We start from the raw sequence: 16,539 nt of genomic DNA, 5'->3' as shown, positions 1-16,539 counted from the left end.
GTAACAGATAGCTCCTGTCATATAACTGCTGTGGAAGGGATGAAATGACTTCCTGCTTGCACCTGCTAAACCCCCGTGTAGTGGGAGCTCTGCTCATTGAGGGAGGGCAAGCAGGAACACTAGACTCCACTCCCTTTTAAAAGGAAGACAGCTTGTTTATATGGTCCAAATTTGACTCACCTTCAAATTGTGTGGAATTTGGAGGGTGCTACATTATTTATAGGGCCCTACCAAATTTATGGCCATGAAAAATACGTTGTGGACTGTGAAAACTGGTGTGTCGTCCCCCCCCGTCCCGTCTCCCCCCCCAAAATCTGGTCTTTTGTGTGCTTTTACCCTATGATAATCATCACTCCCATAACCGCTTTGGTCGTTGGGGCACCATCACTGATGAACAATCAACCAATTGTCTCCACTCCCCGATAATTGTTTGTCAGTGCTTGAGTCTCCGCAAAGTCCATTCCTGTCCACTCTTATGTTGTCAATCCATCTCTTCTGTCTACCTCTTCTTCTCTTCCCCTGAACTGTCCCTTGGAGGATGATCTTGGATAGGCCAGATCTTGTTACATGGCTGTACCACTTCAGCTTGCGCTTCTTCACGGTCACCAGGAGGTCTTCATATGACCCAGCGTGTTGGGTGATGATGTTGCAGACCTCTTCATTAGTGACGTGGTCGAAGTAGGAGATGCCCAGGATTTTACAGAAGTATCTCATCTCTACTACCTGTATTTTCCGTTCAAGTTCTGCTGTAAGGGTCCATGTCTCGGACGCATACAGAAAAATGGAGATGACCAATGTGTGCAGCAGTTTCAGTTTGGATTCCAGGGAGATGTTCTTATTCCTCCAAATGGCTTTAGCTTTGCCACTGCTGCTGTTGTTTAAGAACAGAACATAAGAACATAAGAAAGGCCGTACTGGGTCAGACCAAAGGTCCATCTAGCCCAGTATCTGTCTACCGACAGTGGCCAATGCCAGGTGCCCCAGAGGGAGTGAACCTAACAGGCAATGATCAAGTGATCTCTCTCCTGCCATCCATCTCCATCCTCTGACGAACAGAGGCTAGGGACACCATTCTTACCCATCCTGGCTAATAGCCATTTATGGACTTAGCCACCATGAATTTATCCAGTCCCCTTTTAAACATTGTTATAGTCCTAGCCTTCACAACCTCCTCAGGTAAGGAGTTCCACAGTTTGCGCAGTTCTTGCCTGAATTTCTGCCTTGGATCCTTCATCAGTGATGATTGTCCCCAGATACTTGAACTGTTTCGCTATCTCCAGCTCTTGTCCACTGACAGGGATATGTGAGCTGATACCATCATGTTTGTTTGTCATCAGTTTGGTTTTCTCTGCACTGATTTCCATGCCGTATTTTGCAGAGGTTTCATCCAATCATTTCACAAGGTTGGCAAGTTCATCTTCGCTGCCTGCCAGGCCATCAATGTCCTCAGCGAACCGAAGATTTGAGATTGTTTGCTCCCCCAATGCTGACTGTGCATGTGAGATCTTCTAGGGAATCAGTCATTATGGGCTCCAAGTAGATGTTGAACAGTGTGGGCGAAAGAAGGTAGCCTTGCCGGACTCCAACAGTGGTGCGAAACCGCTCTTCTGTTGTGCCATTGACGAGAACTGCACTGCTGGCCTTGGCATACAGTTGTTTAATGGTAAGAATAAGCTTACGACCAACATTGTACTACTTCATGGTTGCCCAGAGAGCTTCGTGCCATACTCTGTCAAACGCCTTCTTGAAGTCAACAAAGATGTAGATATCCTGCTGGTGGTGTAAGTACTTCTCATATAGAACACGAAGGTTGGAAATCTGTTCTGTGGTGGTACTTCTAGCACGAAAGCCAGCCTATTCTTCAGCTATGATATTCTCTGCTTGTAGCTTCAATCTGTTCAATATGACTTTCAACATCGCTTTGCTGGGATGGCTAATTAAGCTTATGGTCCGGTAATTTTGACACGATTGCAGGTTGCCTTTCTTTGGCAGAGTGATGATTAGTGACTGTGTCCACATGGAGGGCAACTCACCGGTCTGCCAGATCTTGTTGCAGATCTTGGTGACTACATCTATTACTATTTCTCCTCCAAATTTCATCAGTTTGGCTGGGATGTTGTCAATACCTGTAGCCTTTCCATTCTTGAGTGATTTCACAGCTGTATCCATTTCTTCACATAGTATTTGGAAAGTCCATCCTCCTCTGTTGAATCTGGGCTGTCTAAGACACTAGGATCTCCATTTGGCTGGTGGTTGTATAGATCAGAGCAGTAGTTTGTCCACCTATTGATGATGTCCCTTTCTTCTGTAAGACTGTTCCCTTCTTTGTCTTGAATTGCATTAGCTTTGGTCCATCTTTCCTTCGTCAGATCTTTTACAACCGGGAAGGCTCGTTTGCTATATTATTATTGATACACTCTTCAATTTTAGAGCATTGTTTTTCATCCATATCTCCTTGGCTACTTTCATTCCTTTCTTGATCTTTCTGCCAATTGCTCTGTATTTATCAGCTTCCTCAGTGCTGTTCTTGTCTCTCTCACGTTCTCTTCTGATGTCACACATTTGTAGTATTTCATTTGTGACCCATGGGTTTGATCTATTCTGTCCCCGGACCATACAGCTTTCACAGGGGTCCTGACCCAAAAGGGAGTTGCGGGGGGTGTCACAAGGTTATTGTAGGGGGGGTTGCAGTACTGCTACTCTTCTGCGCTGCTGCTGGTGGCAGTGCTTCCTTCAGAGCTGGGTGGCTGGAGAGTGGCCGTTGCTAACTGAGGGCCCAGCTCTGCAGACAGCAGCACAGAAGTAAGGGTGGCAGTACCATACCAGGCCATCCTTACTTCTGCACTGCTGCTGGCAGTGGCTCTGCCTTCAGAGCTGGGCTCCCAGCCAGCAATTGCCACTCGCCAGCTGCCCAGATCCAAAGGCAGCAGCGCAGAAGTAAGGGTAGCAGTACTGCAACAACACCCCCCCCACACACACACACACACACACACACCCTTTTGGGTCGGGACCCCTACAATTACAACACTGTGAAATTTCAGATTTAAATAGCTGAAATCACAAACTTTCTGATTTTTAAAATCCTATGACTGTGGAATTGACAAAAATGGAACATGAATTTGGTAGGGCCCTAGTTATTTATATTGAGTTTTATAAAACTACCTAAAAAGCCATGGAATTGGCGTTAGACAAAGTGGATGAGATAATATCACTTATTGTACCATCCTCTGCTGGTGAGAGAGACAAGCTTTTCAGCTTGCACAGAGCTCTTCAGGTCTGGGTCTCCAGAATTTGTTTGGGCTACCAACAGGCTCCAGCTGCGTCTGCCAGACCTGAAGAAGAGCTCTGTGTAAGCTTGAAACTGCTCTCTCTCTCACACACACCAACAGAAGATGGTCCAGTAAAAGATATTTTCACCCTTGTCTTGCTAATAGCCTGGGACTAACACTGCATACGTGGATTTGGCATGACACATGAAAACAATCACTCTCACTGCTGCTAGGAAGCTGCAATTAACTAAAATTGTCTGAGCAGTACACGTTTGTATTACAGGTTATATAGAGCTTTAGAGAGAATCCCCACATCATTCCTGTAAGAGAGAGATCCTCCCTGGCTACAGGGTAGGGAAACTGCCTTGCCCAAAGGCAACCTTCCTCTACCTCAAACATTTATGAATGGCAGCACTGGAATTAGTGTAAAGTTCTTGTGTCCAAGTCCTGTCCTCAGCCCAATTCTCAGAGTCAGTATGTTGATCCCTTCCAGCAAAGTATAAATGTTTGCTGAAGAAAATGTAAATGGACATGTGGTTTATTGGTCAGAGCGAGGAAGTCAAGACTGTGAGGTCCTCTTCCTGGTTCTGCCACCTGGGACCTTGGGTGCAAGTTACTTCACTTTGATAAAGGAAAAATGATCCTCAGGCTTGAGAGAAACAACTGTTATTATTTTAAAAAAAAAAAAAAAAAAGGAAAAAAAAGGTAAGAGTGTTCCTGTCTCTGAGCCCTAGCAGATTAGTTCTCAGATGTCTCCTTGGGCATGTTGACACTGAGGCCTGCAGGCTGCCTCAGCTATCAAAGCCCATGTGCTTCCAACTAACCCTCCCAGGCCTCTGCCCCAAATAGCTCATCCATAACCTTGCACTGCTGTTCAACCTTATTTATTAGCTTGCCTTGGGGCAACCATCACTCTCTGGGCTTTAAAATGAAATGTTCCAACCCACAAAGGCCTTTGTCCCTCTGTACCCCCAGCGCATTTGCTGGCTCCAGGATCAGCCTTGTGCTCTGAATGGCAAAGCCCTGCCTCCTCCACAGTTTGTCCCTTCAGCATAAGTGCTGTGCTTCTCTTCGATGGGCCTGTGCTGCTCCAGGGCCCACAGCAGTAATGATCCTCCCTGCTTGTCTCCCATAGCCCGCAAAGCGCTTTGCAAAGGTGAGAAATGGGCAGAGCTGGGGAAGAACAAGGTGTGTTGAGGGGGAAGAGAATGACCCTCCTCTCCCCCCCGTTGTGTCTCCACTGCCCCCTCCTTCCCGCCCCAAAGAAGCTGGCCAGGCGAGAGGCGTGGCTTGCGGCCTCGGTGGGCGTGGTTCCCTGGCTAGGGGCGGGGCCCGCCCTGCATGTGGGGGCGTTAAATGCCCCCCGTCCTGGTGGCGCAGCGCAGTCGCCGCCCGCCCCCCCTTCGCCGACCATGGGCGGCCGGAAAGTCTGTATCGTGGGCTCCGGGAACTGGTGAGCGTCCCCCGGGGCCGCGTCCCCTGCAGCCCGCTTGCCCCGGGGCAGCTCCCCGGCTCCTGCCGCCCATGGAGCCAAGTCCTGGAGCTTGGTGCGGCCGTGGGCGAAGCCGGGATTCCCGTCCGGGGCGGGGGGTCCCGCCGTGCCTTGGCTGTCCCGGTGCCGCCCCCTGGCCGGCGTTGGGGGCTTTGCGCCCCGCTGCAGCTGCCTCGGAGCCCGGCTTGAATGCGCCTCCCCGAGCTCTGCCCCGCCGGAGCCTGCCTGTCCCCTCTGCCCTGCCCCGCTCCGCCTGCTGCGTGTCCCTGGGCTCGGGGTTATCCCCGCACACTGCCAGCGGCCCCGCCCCATTCACTGCCCCCCAAGTGTCCTTAGCCCTGTTAACCCCCGGCTCCTTCGGCCTCCTCCTTTGACAGCCCCCCCGCCCCCTGCAGTGGGGTGCCCTGTGACCATGCTGGGGGCTCTGGGACCAGTACCCAGCGAGACTGCCAGCCCTCCCCACCACCAGGTTTCCTTCCAGGCATGGAAAAGACTCGAGGCAGGTGACTGGCATCCAGTCCTCTTTCTGAGAGCGTGGCCAAAGCAGGGGGCCTTGCTCTGCAGGGGCCATATGGGAGAGAGCCCGCTCAGAGATTCTGCTGCTTTGGACCCATTGTCCCTTCCGGTGCCTGATTGGGCTCCCCCTCTGTGACCCCCCCCTCCCCAAATGCATCTGCCTCCTCTGCTCCCTGCAGGGGCTCAGCCATCGCCAAGATCGTGGGCAGCAATGCGGCCAAGCTGGAGCAGTTTGACACCACAGTGAACATGTGGGTATTTGAGGAGGAGGTGAGTGGGAAGAAGCTCACCGAAATCATCAACATGCAACATGAGAACGTCAAATACTTGCCAGGGCACAAGCTGCCACCTAATGTGGTGAGTCCAATATTTTTTCGGGGGGGCGGGGCAAGGTTGAGCAGAAGCTATTTCACCAGTGGGCAGGCTCTGTAGTCACATCAAGCAAAGTCGGGCGCAGTGTGCAAAGTCCTGATGAGCAGCTATTCTCAGGTTCCAAAGCTGCCTGGATCTCCCACTCAGCTCCCTGGGAAGCACATGCTAACCCTATTGGAATGAAGTGATTCCATGCCTGATGCTTAGACTGCTAAGCCATCCCTTTCCACTGCCCAAAGCACATGCCAACCGATACCCCAGGAACATGTTCATGGGTCACTGAAATGCAATCAGTGCTGGGGTGGGACCCAGCAGCTTTTCACCAGCACCTAGCAATGTCACATGACCTCACAGGCTAGGCAGAGGCATGTCTCCTGTTGAAACTGCTGGGAGGATTTTTGGGGGGGGAAGGGGGGGAGAGCTTGGGGGCAAATGCTTCCCTCTCCCGCCACGCCACTGCAGAGCCCAGAAATGCAGCTGTGGATAGAGGAGCTGGCTTGTTTCTCTCCCAGCAGAGTGAAGATCAAGGGGGGCAAGGCCTGTTTTCAAAGGCTTGTCTCCTTGGTGATGGAGGTAATAAATAACTATCTGCTCCAGAGTCGGCTAACTGATCTGGTTCCCTGAGGCCAGGACATGGAGGGAATGGCTTGTGCAACTGCTGCGAGGCTGGCTTGCGTGCTCAGTTACTCATTCATGCAGTGAGCTTGCCCTGTGTGCCCTGCGCTGTGGCCCCTGGCTGCTCTTCCCCCGTGGAGCCCCCCTCCCCTCCCTGATGTTTGGCTGACCCTGTTTCTCACCCATGGTGCTCGCTCTACCGCAGCCTTGACTGAGGCAATGGGCACCCTAGTCGCTCCTCACACCATACTGGATGGGAACGGCGCTGCATGTCTGGTTGTGCGTCAGGGTGTCAGGCCTGCGAAGAGCCCCCTTCTCTCCAAGGATCTGTGGTGTTTTAGGTGCAGCGACCTCCATTACAGAACCACGTGCCAGCAGGGGAGTGGGGTTAAACCCAACTAAGACCCCCAGATAGGTGTGTGATCTCCCCATCCATCAGCCTCATCTCCTGTCCTCACCCCAACCTCCCTGGCCTCTTGGGTGGCCTCTGTTCCTGTCCTGGCCATGGGCTGAGCCTTCCTCCAGGTGGTGCTCTGCCATCTTCAAGCCCCAGCTGCCTCACTGGACCCTGCCCCAAAGACCCCGCTTGAACTCCGGTGTTGAGGGGAGAAACTCGCGTGGCTCCTGACTTCAGGTGGGCCGTGTACTTGCAGAACATGCCTCCACGGGGAGCCTCTGGCAGCCCCCATTTCCCACCACATTACCTAGAAATGCCCAGGATTTTACAGGCCCCTCTTGGCACTAGGTAGCAGCTTGGTGACAATGGACACAGCTCCTTGGTGATGGGCCCGTTCCCCTGCAGGTGGCGGTGCCAGACCTGCTGAAGGCCTCAGCTGGGGCAGACATCCTCATCTTTGTGGTGCCCCACCAGTTCATCGGCAAACTCTGTGAACAGCTCAAAGACCATGTGAAGAAGGAGACCATCGGGGTATCGCTCATCAAGGTGTGAGCGGGGGAGCAGCATCTAGATGCTGAGCCTGGCTCACTGGGGTGGCTCTGCGCACTGGCTGGCAGGGCATGAGCTGGGTAGGGAAGGGGGCTGGGTGGTGGCAGGAGGGGTCCAGGTCTCTAGGTGGACAAGGAGCTGGGGAGGAAGAGTCTAAGGGATTTTTCACCTGGAAACTGAGTTTCATGGGTATAACAGGCATGTGCAGGCCACGGCGTGGAGGGGAGAGCAGCAAGCAGAGTAACTCGGAAGGAATAGGAACAGGGTACTTGACTGGGAGGGGGGTGAATACTGCTACGGCATTGAGGGAGGGCGTGTGGGATGAGGGGAGACTATGGGCCAAGCATTGAGATTGGGGGCGGGCCTTGGGATTGGTGGAGGGAAAATAGAGCTGGGGCGTGGGGGTTAGGGCACTGTGGAGACAATAGAGATCATCAGGTGGGTGACCAAGGCATGACGGTGGGCCATGGGCCAGGGTTTAATGCAGATGGGGCACAGGGGACACAGAGTGCAATGCAACTGAGGGAGCTTGGGAGTTACCGGGCATCCGATCCCCTGGGGAATAACCACTGCGCCCGGTTGCATCGCAGGGCGTGGATGAGGGCCCAGAGGGGCTGAAGCTGATCTCGCACGTTATCCATGAATGGCTGGGCATCGAGATGAGCGTCCTGATGGGGGCCAACATTGCCAACGAAGTGGCAGAGGAGAAGTTCTGCGAAACGACCATTGGTAATGAGCCACCCCCCCCACTGTTGCCCCCTCAGCCTGGAGCCGGGGAGGGGGCAGGGTTACAAGGGGTTAAAATACCCCACCCTACTCAGGGGCCCTACCAGTCTTCCCTCCCAGGGCAGGGGTCCTGCCTGCTGCCCACCCCGGGCACAGGGCTTGGGGTGGGGGTAGGGAGGGAACCTCGGCAGGTGTCAGATGCTGAGGGATCTGATGCCATTGCTTAGTTGGGTGGCGTTAGAAAAGTGACTCTTCCTCCCACACCCATCCCTGCACCATCGGTGTGGGTCTTTGAGCATCAGCCAGCTTCACCAGCATGACTGTATGTGTGGGCCTGTTGGCCACACAGAGCCCAGCTCCGCTGGTGTGTGAGGAGCTGGCTGGGGGCATGTCATCCCTGGGCACTGGTGACAGAACCCTCATCTCAGGTCCAGTGTCAGGCCCTTTATTCCTGGTGTTGGAGACAGACATCTGCTGGGTTCCAGCTCTCTGGATTTTCTGGCTTTGCACCATTGGCAAGGGGGACAAGCCTCTTGATGCCAAGGGGGCTGGAGCCCTAGAGGGAGAACTGAGCAGAGGCCTTTTGGTATCATGTTAAGGGACCTTTTGGTGACACTCTCCCAGTCTTCTATTATCAGTAGGGCAGCTGGAAAGCTCAGCTGATGACAGGCCATCTGTATGGCCTGTTTGTTAAACACAGAAAGCAGCCAAGATCAACAGAATGGCTGGCTGGCTTGGGCACCTCTTCTGTCATGAGATTCAAAGGTGGCTTTGGCTTTAAAAGCAGACGAGATACTGCAAAGGGGGAGGGGCGGGCTAGAACGTTGTAAACCCATCATGCTCTTAGTGCTAATCACGCTGGTGCCTCGCAGCCAAAGCCCCGTTGTACTGGGTGCTACACAATCACACAGACGGTATCAATCCAGGAGCTGGCAGGACTGAGGACCTTTTTCATGGCATGGGTGCATGTCAGTTATATCTTGGTGGATACACCAGAGAGGCTTGGAATTGGTCAGGTCTCCTGGGAACTATGGAGCTAGGTCCTGCCCATGCCTAAATGTTGATGTAGGAGCCTGGCCCCATGTCTGAAAATCACAGCCTCTCCTGGACCATTATTAAAGTGGGCACTGTCCCTCTGGGACACTCCTCCAGTCCTGGGTCTTTGCCTGCTACTAGCTATGTTTTACAGTAACATCTCTTCCCTCTGGCTTATTTGCTGTGTTCAGAGTCTCCACCCCTGCTGAATGTGTTGTTTTAATTACTAAGAAATATGCCTCACTCATACAGACCAGAGCTGGTCTGTTTATAACAGCTCCCTCCAGACACCGAGGCTGCGCCTGTGGCTCACCCTGCATTTGTTTAGTGTCCAGCACCAGGGACCCCCCAAGAGCCGGAGAGGCAGTGTGGGAGTTATGGTCATACAAATACCAAGCGTCCGGTCAGGGCAGGATTGTTTCCTGCAGCTTCTGTCACAGCGTATTAAGAGCAGCTTGGGTCCAACTGCCGTTATGGCTGTAGAGATCAAAGCCTCCATTGCGCTTTCCTGGGGAGCTGTTGGGGGATTAGAGCGGAGAAGCAGCGACCCAGTGCAGGTGCTTTGCCCCTTGGGGGTCTGTCATGTGTGTTCATGTTTGTTGCTCCCGCAAGGAGATGAGTGACTCACACATAAAGGTGGCATTTATTCAACTCACCAGCAGGCAGGGAAAGCCAAGCACACGTTGTCCCTAATTAGGTTTCAGCGTGTTAAAGTCAGGCCAGACGTGCTCTGGGTAAAGGCTCCTTATTAAGCCAAAATTGTGATTCTGTCTCCAGTTGAATTAGCAGCAGGGCTCTGCAACTGCTTCATGTTTCAGTAACACTCGTCAGTCCACTATGAGGGTAAGAGTCGAAGCCTGGAGCAGAGGGACAAGGGGCATAGGTTGGGATGGGGCGGGCAGCGTTTAGGGTTTTGTAATGTCAAACAGACAGGCTGTGGTTCTCTTTATCACTGCAACAGCTGAAGGCTCCACGCTCCTCGCTGCTGTCAGCCCTTGATAGACCATCTGTCTTCCATGATATCCCAAGGCCACCAAGGCTAACAACTGATCCAGTCTGTGTTTGTCCAGCATCCATGCAGGAGCATTGCAGCAGGTTTATCTCTCCTTGCCTGACAATGCTTTCCTAGGTCAACACTTTGAGGACTTTCCATGTGGGCACTGTCTGTGTATGTTCAGGGGCGCTGGACGAAATTCAGAGGGACCCCGCTGGGGTTGGCTCGCTCTGCCTGTTGGCCTGGCCAGGCTTGGATTTAATTTATATTTGGAGGGTAGGGCTCAGGCACTGCCCTTCTGCCCCGTCCACTCAGCGAGTCTCAGAGCACTTCACAAGCATTAAGCCCCCCCCACTCCCGTCGCACCCTACAGAGGTCACTGTTGTCCCCACTGTGTCAGTTTCCCCATCTGCACCATCTGGCTGTGACTATAATGTGTCAAGCTGGGTTGCTGGGAACGGAAACCAGGCGTCCTGGCTGTTAGGCCCTGCATTTAGCTGATCAGGGTGAGATGCCGTGTGTAGCAGCTGGAGTTGTGTTCCTGTATTAATGCTGTGTCCCAGAGGAGAGAATCCTGCTCCGGAAAAGGCAGTAGGACCCTGGAGTCCTTTTGTGGGGGCCTAGGCACAGGGGCTGGACCGTCCATGTGCCATCTCTGCTGCCCTAGTGTAGATAAAAACCAGATTCCCTCCCCACTGCTCGGCAAGGCCCCAGCTCTAACACTGGGCAAGAGGGGCTGAGCTGTCAGGCGTGTGGAGGCATGAGTTCATCTCCCCTATTGGGCAGGTTGGAGGTGGGCACAATCCTTCTCCAGGGTCTCTGCCAGTAACGCTGCCCCCCAACACACACCCTTTAGGCTGCAAGAACCTGGAGCATGGGCAAATCCTGAAGGAGCTGATGCAGACGCGCAACTTCCGGATCACCGTGGTACCGGAGGCTGACACCGTGGAGATCTGCGGGGCCCTCAAGGTGCACGAAAGGGCAGGGCGTCGGGTTAGCAACAGGCCTGGCGTGCCATCTCTGCAGGGCGTTCAGGGAGGCTAAGTGGAGAGGCCCAAGTTGGACATTGGCTGGGTCACCACTCGCACAAAGCATCACGGGAGCAATGGGGAGGCCTCGGTGTTACACCAAGTCCAGCAGCTTGCCCATGCTGAGGCAAGTGGACATAGTGGGAAGGATGCCACCTAGGTCTCACATCCAAGTGCTGGCCTGATCCAGCCCTGCTTAGCTGACAGGCTCTGAGCAGGAGGAGCAGGTATGGGCCCTCAGGGAGGTGCCTTGATGCTCCAGGAACATGCAGACACTGACAGAGAGTGATCCCTGCTGGTAACAGGCCCCTGTGGGCTGTCGTCCCCCCAGAACGTCGTAGCTGTAGGGGCTGGTTTCTGTGATGGCCTGAGCTTTGGGGACAACACCAAGGCAGCTGTGATTCGCCTCGGGCTGATGGAGATGATCACCTTTGCCAAGCTCTTCTGCAAAGGCCCTGTCACCTCGGCCACCTTCCTGGAGAGCTGTGGGATTGCCGACCTTATCACCACCTGCTATGGTGGCAGGAACCGCAGGGTGGCCGAGGCCTTTGCCAGGACCGGGAAGGTGCGTGCCAGGGTGGGGAATGTTAGTGGCACCATGGACCTGAGCCTCCTGGTCTTTCGTGGGGGGAGGAGGGATGGGGCTGGGCAGTAAATGGGCTGTAGCAAGAGGTGCCCTGTCCTGGTGAGTCAGAGCCTGGTGGCCTAACTTCCCTGGTGAATGAGATCAGCACTCACTATCCCCCCTGCATTGGCTCAGCCAGTGCTGGATGCTGCAGAGGAAGGTGTAACCCCTCCACACCCATAACTGGACAGAGCTCTGTCCTGTCACAGCCCTGGTGCACAGCTGTGAGCCCATAGGTCAGATCCAGGCAGCTGCTGCTCTCTGCAGCCCATTTGGTCCTCCCCTGTGATGAAGCCTTCTGACCTGGGGAAGAAAGGACAGGCTGGGGGTCGGGGGCTGCAGGTGAATGGGCCCAGCTCACCTTGCGGTTGGGTTGTATTTGGCTTGTTCAGTCCATTGAGCAGTTGGAGAAGGAGATGCTGAATGGTCAGAAGCTGCAGGGTCCCCAGACGGCCGCCGAGCTGAACCACATCCTCAAACAGAAGAACCTGGTGGAGAAGTGAGTTCTGTTGCCCCTCCCTCGGCTTTGCCCATGGTCTCCCTTGGAGCCCCACCTACGAGTGAGTCGGGGTCTCTGGCACATCCCAAGCCTTAGTTCTGCACCCACATGTGTAGTAGAAATGGACCTGCCCCAGAGCCTGGATTGTCTGCCCCAGAGATCACGGTCCTTGGTGGAGACAGAGGGTCAATCTGCTAACTCTGGTTGGGCAGCTGGATGGTGGCAGCAGCTCGTTCCTCGTTAGCTGATCTGGAGCTTTGTCCCTGCGTCAGTGTCTCTCTTGTTGCCCATATATCTTTTGGAGTTCGCCTTTCTGAGGCTCCCTGGCTGCAATGTTGTCAGGCACTATGGGCAGTGTCTGCCATTGTCACCAGCTCCTGCCTTCCAGTCTGGTTCCTCATTTATGAGTTGTCTGGGTAGGTGCCTGGTGCATGTGAGGACAGGCCTGCCTTGGGGCTGCACATCATCTGCTCTGCATGCTGGATTCCAAAACTGCACCCTCCTTGTCTGATGTGGGGACAGGTGCTCCAGTCTCCTCCAACCACCCCAGCCACGGTGGTTAATAAGAGCAGGTGATGCTGCTCTTCTCACATGTCAAGCCAGGTAGAACTGCTAAACCCAGAAGAGACCATCTTGGTGCAGCAGTGACTTGCCGGTTACCTCTGAATGCAACCGCAAGGTTCTGACTCCTGCATATATAAAGCCAGTGCATATACCTGTGCAGATCTTGTAAGCTAAGCAGGGCCATCTTGGCTCAGAACTTGGAGGGGAGACCTGTGGGAAAACCAACGTGTTACATTTCTGATTCAGTAGGAGACACTCTTCCCCCTGGATTGGTGTTGAGCCCAATGCCTAGCAGAGGGGTAACGGGTGCTGTGCTGCGGGAGGTGTCACCTGTTGAATGAAGCACCAAATATCTCTGGTGTTAAGATCTTGTGTCACTGAGTGTTAGTGTCCTGTCAGGATGGGGGCTGTGCTCTATCAATGGCAGGTCTGTTCTGCCTCTGTGTACCTCCTCTAGTCTCGGCTGGATATACCAGTCTTAATTTCCTGCCCCAAACTGCTGTGTTCTGCTAAGCAAAAGATGTGAGGTGCAGGGATCCCTATTCGTCCTGCAGCTAAGGCTACAGAGGTTGAAACTCTGTATGTATAGAGATGGATTTGTCATCATCAGTGCTGCGTAGCGCGTCACTTTGTCCATCTGCCCATAGGTTCCCCCTCTTCACTGCTGTGTATCAGATCTGCTACGAGGACAAACCTGTTGCTGAATTCATCAAGTGCCTCCAGAACCATCCTGCCCACATGTAACTGGGCCCCATCCGCTGAGATGAGGAGAGAGCCACTGGTGCAGCATGAGCCTTCATGTACAGAGAAACTGGATCCTCCACGAGCCATGGCAGACCATGGGTAAGGGAGGTCCCTTCCATGGCCCTGGGGCTGGCTAGCCCTCAGCCTGTTGATGCTTTCTTGATTCTATATGGAAGCACCAAATTAAACTCCCTCCTTCTCTGGGGTGTCTAAAATTTGCTGGTCCCCAGGATATCCTCCTTGGGGAGGACATGGCATCAGTGATGCAGCTGGTCCTGTTCATGTGTGGCTCTTCTGGGCTTCCTTTGTGAGTTGTCTGTAGATGAAGCATGTGGAGGTTGCTTTGGCTGTGAGGACAGTCTACTTTTGCGCGCTGCATCCCTGACAGGGGACTGCCTGGCAGGGCAAACGTCCTTTGTTGTCTGCTGCAGTGGTAGTTTACTATTTTTTTTTTTAGCTTACCCTCCCCGTGGCGAGGGACTGAGAACATGTGCGGACACCTGCCAGATTTTATGTGTCCACAGCCAAACTCTTCATGATTTTAAAAGGGGTCAATGATCCCCATTTTTATAATCAGCCCCAGGGCGTAGGGAGCACCCGCACATGAAACCCTGCTCCCCAAAGTCTCTTCCAGTGCCTTGGTTCCAGCCCGCCCTGACTGGCACAGTGCCAGGACCCCATCAAACTGGTGAGGGTGATGTCTTATTTTTGTGCCAGGGTAACTCCACAGGTGTCAAAAGGCAGCTTCCCAGGGCTGTGTCCACTGCAGATTGTTAGATGCAGCCAAAGGAAGTTCTTTGGCCTTTTACTCTGCAGCTCAAAGCAAACCCCATTGGATACACAGATTCCTGAATCCTCTCCTGTCCCCTGTGACTGTTGGGCCACTCTGCCTCGCAGCTCCCTGTTGTGGCCCATGTAACTTTTCCTCCCTTCTGAGCTTTGTGCTGCTCCTGTCTGGCTATTGCAACCCAGGGACTCATGTCCCTGAGTCAGAACTGCAGCGGGCTCCCCTACCTGGGTGGGTTGCTGGCTGTGAACCTTGTTAGCATTGCACCTTCCTGAGCAATTGGGCCAAGCTGCTTTTAATCAAGAAATGGGCTGGACCTGGGCAGCCTCCTGGTCCCCAAAGCATCTGGATTCTGTGCCTCAGGCCTGTCTCTGCTTTTACTTGTGTGCCTTGGAGGCTGCACCCTTCCTGGTGTTCCTCTCGCTCGTGCCTGTGGGCTCTTGCCAGGCCCAGCTGGGGAGGCTGAAACTGTCCACTATAATAGGGGCCAACTGAGCTGCATTTCCCTGGAGTAACCCCTGACCTGGAGGCTGTGGGAGGGGAGACATTCACCAGCACAAAGGGGACTTGGGGTCCCTGTTGACTTTCAGTGGGCATCAGGCACCTGGCTACCCTATGTGCCTTTGAAAATGGCCCCTCAGTAGCAAACCTGTTACATGCCTGTCTGAACCCTGTCACAAAGCCGGATAATTCCTTGCTACATCTTCACAAGGTTGTGGCCGCCCAATGCCCCAGGCTGGGCTCATGGGTGTGAGTGAGCAAAATGCTCTCCCGCCTCCCCCCAGCGCCGGACTTGCCTGGTGTCTCTGGGTGGCTGAACATGAAAGTACTTCGATTGTGAATGTTTAATTAAAATAATATATGGACGGGGGGAAAAACCTCAGCCCCCAGTTTCTGCAGCTTCATTCTGTTTTTGCTAGTGCTGGTTGGACCTAGGGCCAGTGCGACGCCAGACTAGTGCGTCCCCCAGAGTCCCTTCTGGCCTTAAAATCTCTGTGCTGTATCCCAGAGGGAAGGCATAGAGCCCAGAGGAGAGGCAGGGCTGGCTGCGGGGTCTGGTTTCTAACTGGTGCCTTGGCTGACCGCTGTGATTCCACTTCAGATGCAGGATGGGCTGGACCCAAAGGAGCTGGGGCAATTGAGATCTTGCTGCCTGGAAGGGATTGGGCAGAGTACGAGGATCCTGTTTCTGAGTCTCTCCATAAGTGGGACCCATGGGTGGGGAGGGGGAATAGGGCTGGGACCCTGCAGTAAGAGGCTTGTGCAGCTGTAACCCCAGAGCCTATTCCCCCAGGCTCCCCTGACATGCTCTCTTCCTGGTGTGTTCCTTGTGGCTTTATTCTCCATGCCATTCTCCCCCAGGACCACTGGGTCCTCTTAGCAAAACTTGTCCAAGTACCTCCAGCTGGGTTGCCTCCCTGTAAAACACACCTTGTCCTAAGTGACCTTTCCAGTCCCCCTCCCACCAAGCTTCAGCCAGGGGAACTTAATCTGCTGATACTAGTCACTGTTGTGCCTTTTATTAGATGCTCATTATCTCCAGATACCCTCTGACCTTTAGATTGAACTGACTGTACAGAAGGCTGCAAGCTTCAGTCTCCTCATGCGCCCCCTCCCTGATCCTGCTGGGGCTACAGAGAAGAGAAAGAACCTTACTCCCACACCCTGACACCAGTCCTGATGCTGGGGGTGGCTTTCTTCTCCTATTGCCTTGGAGATCCGAGAAGCCCAGATCCTTTTGCATGAGGTGCTTCTGTCAGAGACCCTCCCCCCCCATTAATATGCAGGGGGCCTCTCCCACTCAGCCACAGCTAAGTCCCAGCTTCTCCCCCCAGAGCAATCTCTGAATTGCTCCAGCCTAGGCCCTTTTGGGGCGGGGGGGGAAATGTTTCTGAAATGCTTCTCACCCCACCCCATAAGCTGCACTCCAGCTCCCATCACGGCTTCTCCTTACATCCTGGCCTTGCATGCCCCAGATCCCAGTGGTCCAGCTACTGCAGTGCCTGAGGCCAGGCTGGCAGGGTGTGTGTAAGGATGTGGCTGCAGCAGCATCTTTCACAGGTAGGCGCTTCCTGTGTTCCCCAGGTCACCTTGTCGCATCTAGTGGTGGAGGGTTTCTTTTTAGTAGTGAGGGTTGAACTTGATGTGCAAGCACTGAGCAGCTTTACCAGTACCTGGGATGTGGCTAGCTTGGTCCTACCATCAGACTTCACTGCAGGTGTGCAGGGCCGCCCGGGGGGGCACGTGGGGCAATTTGCCGCAGGCCCCGAGCCCCACAGGGCCCCCCATGAGAATATAGTATTCTATAGTATTGCAACTTTTTGTTA

At 53.9% G+C, this 16,539-nt stretch overlaps 1 protein-coding gene across 2 annotated transcripts; it reads left to right on the top strand.

Moving 5' to 3' along the window:
- The first annotated feature begins 4,599 nt into the window (after positions 1–4,599).
- On the top strand, positions 4,600–15,105 carry GPD1 (glycerol-3-phosphate dehydrogenase 1). 2 transcript variants are annotated; one of them, XM_065419480.1, is made up of 8 exons: positions 4,603–4,722; positions 5,457–5,634; positions 7,067–7,207; positions 7,801–7,939; positions 10,822–10,934; positions 11,325–11,558; positions 12,011–12,117; positions 13,329–15,105. In XM_065419480.1, exons 1-8 carry the CDS (start codon positions 4,682–4,684, stop codon positions 13,423–13,425), a joined length of 1,050 nt encoding a protein of 349 aa, XP_065275552.1. In that variant the 5' UTR covers positions 4,603–4,681; the 3' UTR covers positions 13,426–15,105. The 2 variants fall into 2 exon arrangements, with proteins under 2 accessions (XP_065275553.1, XP_065275552.1); XM_065419481.1 differs by lacking the exon at positions 7,067–7,207 and having other exon boundaries at positions 4,600–4,722.
- The last annotated feature ends 1,434 nt before the right edge of the window (positions 15,106–16,539 follow it).

Source organism: Emys orbicularis, chromosome 19 (assembly GCF_028017835.1).
Source record: "Emys orbicularis isolate rEmyOrb1 chromosome 19, rEmyOrb1.hap1, whole genome shotgun sequence".
Taxonomy (NCBI): Eukaryota; Metazoa; Chordata; order Testudines; family Emydidae; genus Emys; species Emys orbicularis.
Note: the sequence above shows the minus strand (reverse complement) of the source record. Positions and strands in the feature narration are given on the sequence as shown.

Bases quoted from the DNA above. Each gene is read 5' to 3' on its own strand.
- GPD1 (XM_065419480.1), top strand. From the start codon at position 4,682: ATGGGCGGCCGGAAAGTCTGTATCGTGGGCTCCGGGAACTG. The intron at 7,208-7,800 runs GTGTGAGCGGGG...GTTGCATCGCAG, and splicing joins TCGGGGTATCGCTCATCAAG to GGCGTGGATGAGGGCCCAGA. The intron at 11,559-12,010 runs GTGCGTGCCAGG...TGGCTTGTTCAG, and splicing joins CCTTTGCCAGGACCGGGAAG to TCCATTGAGCAGTTGGAGAA.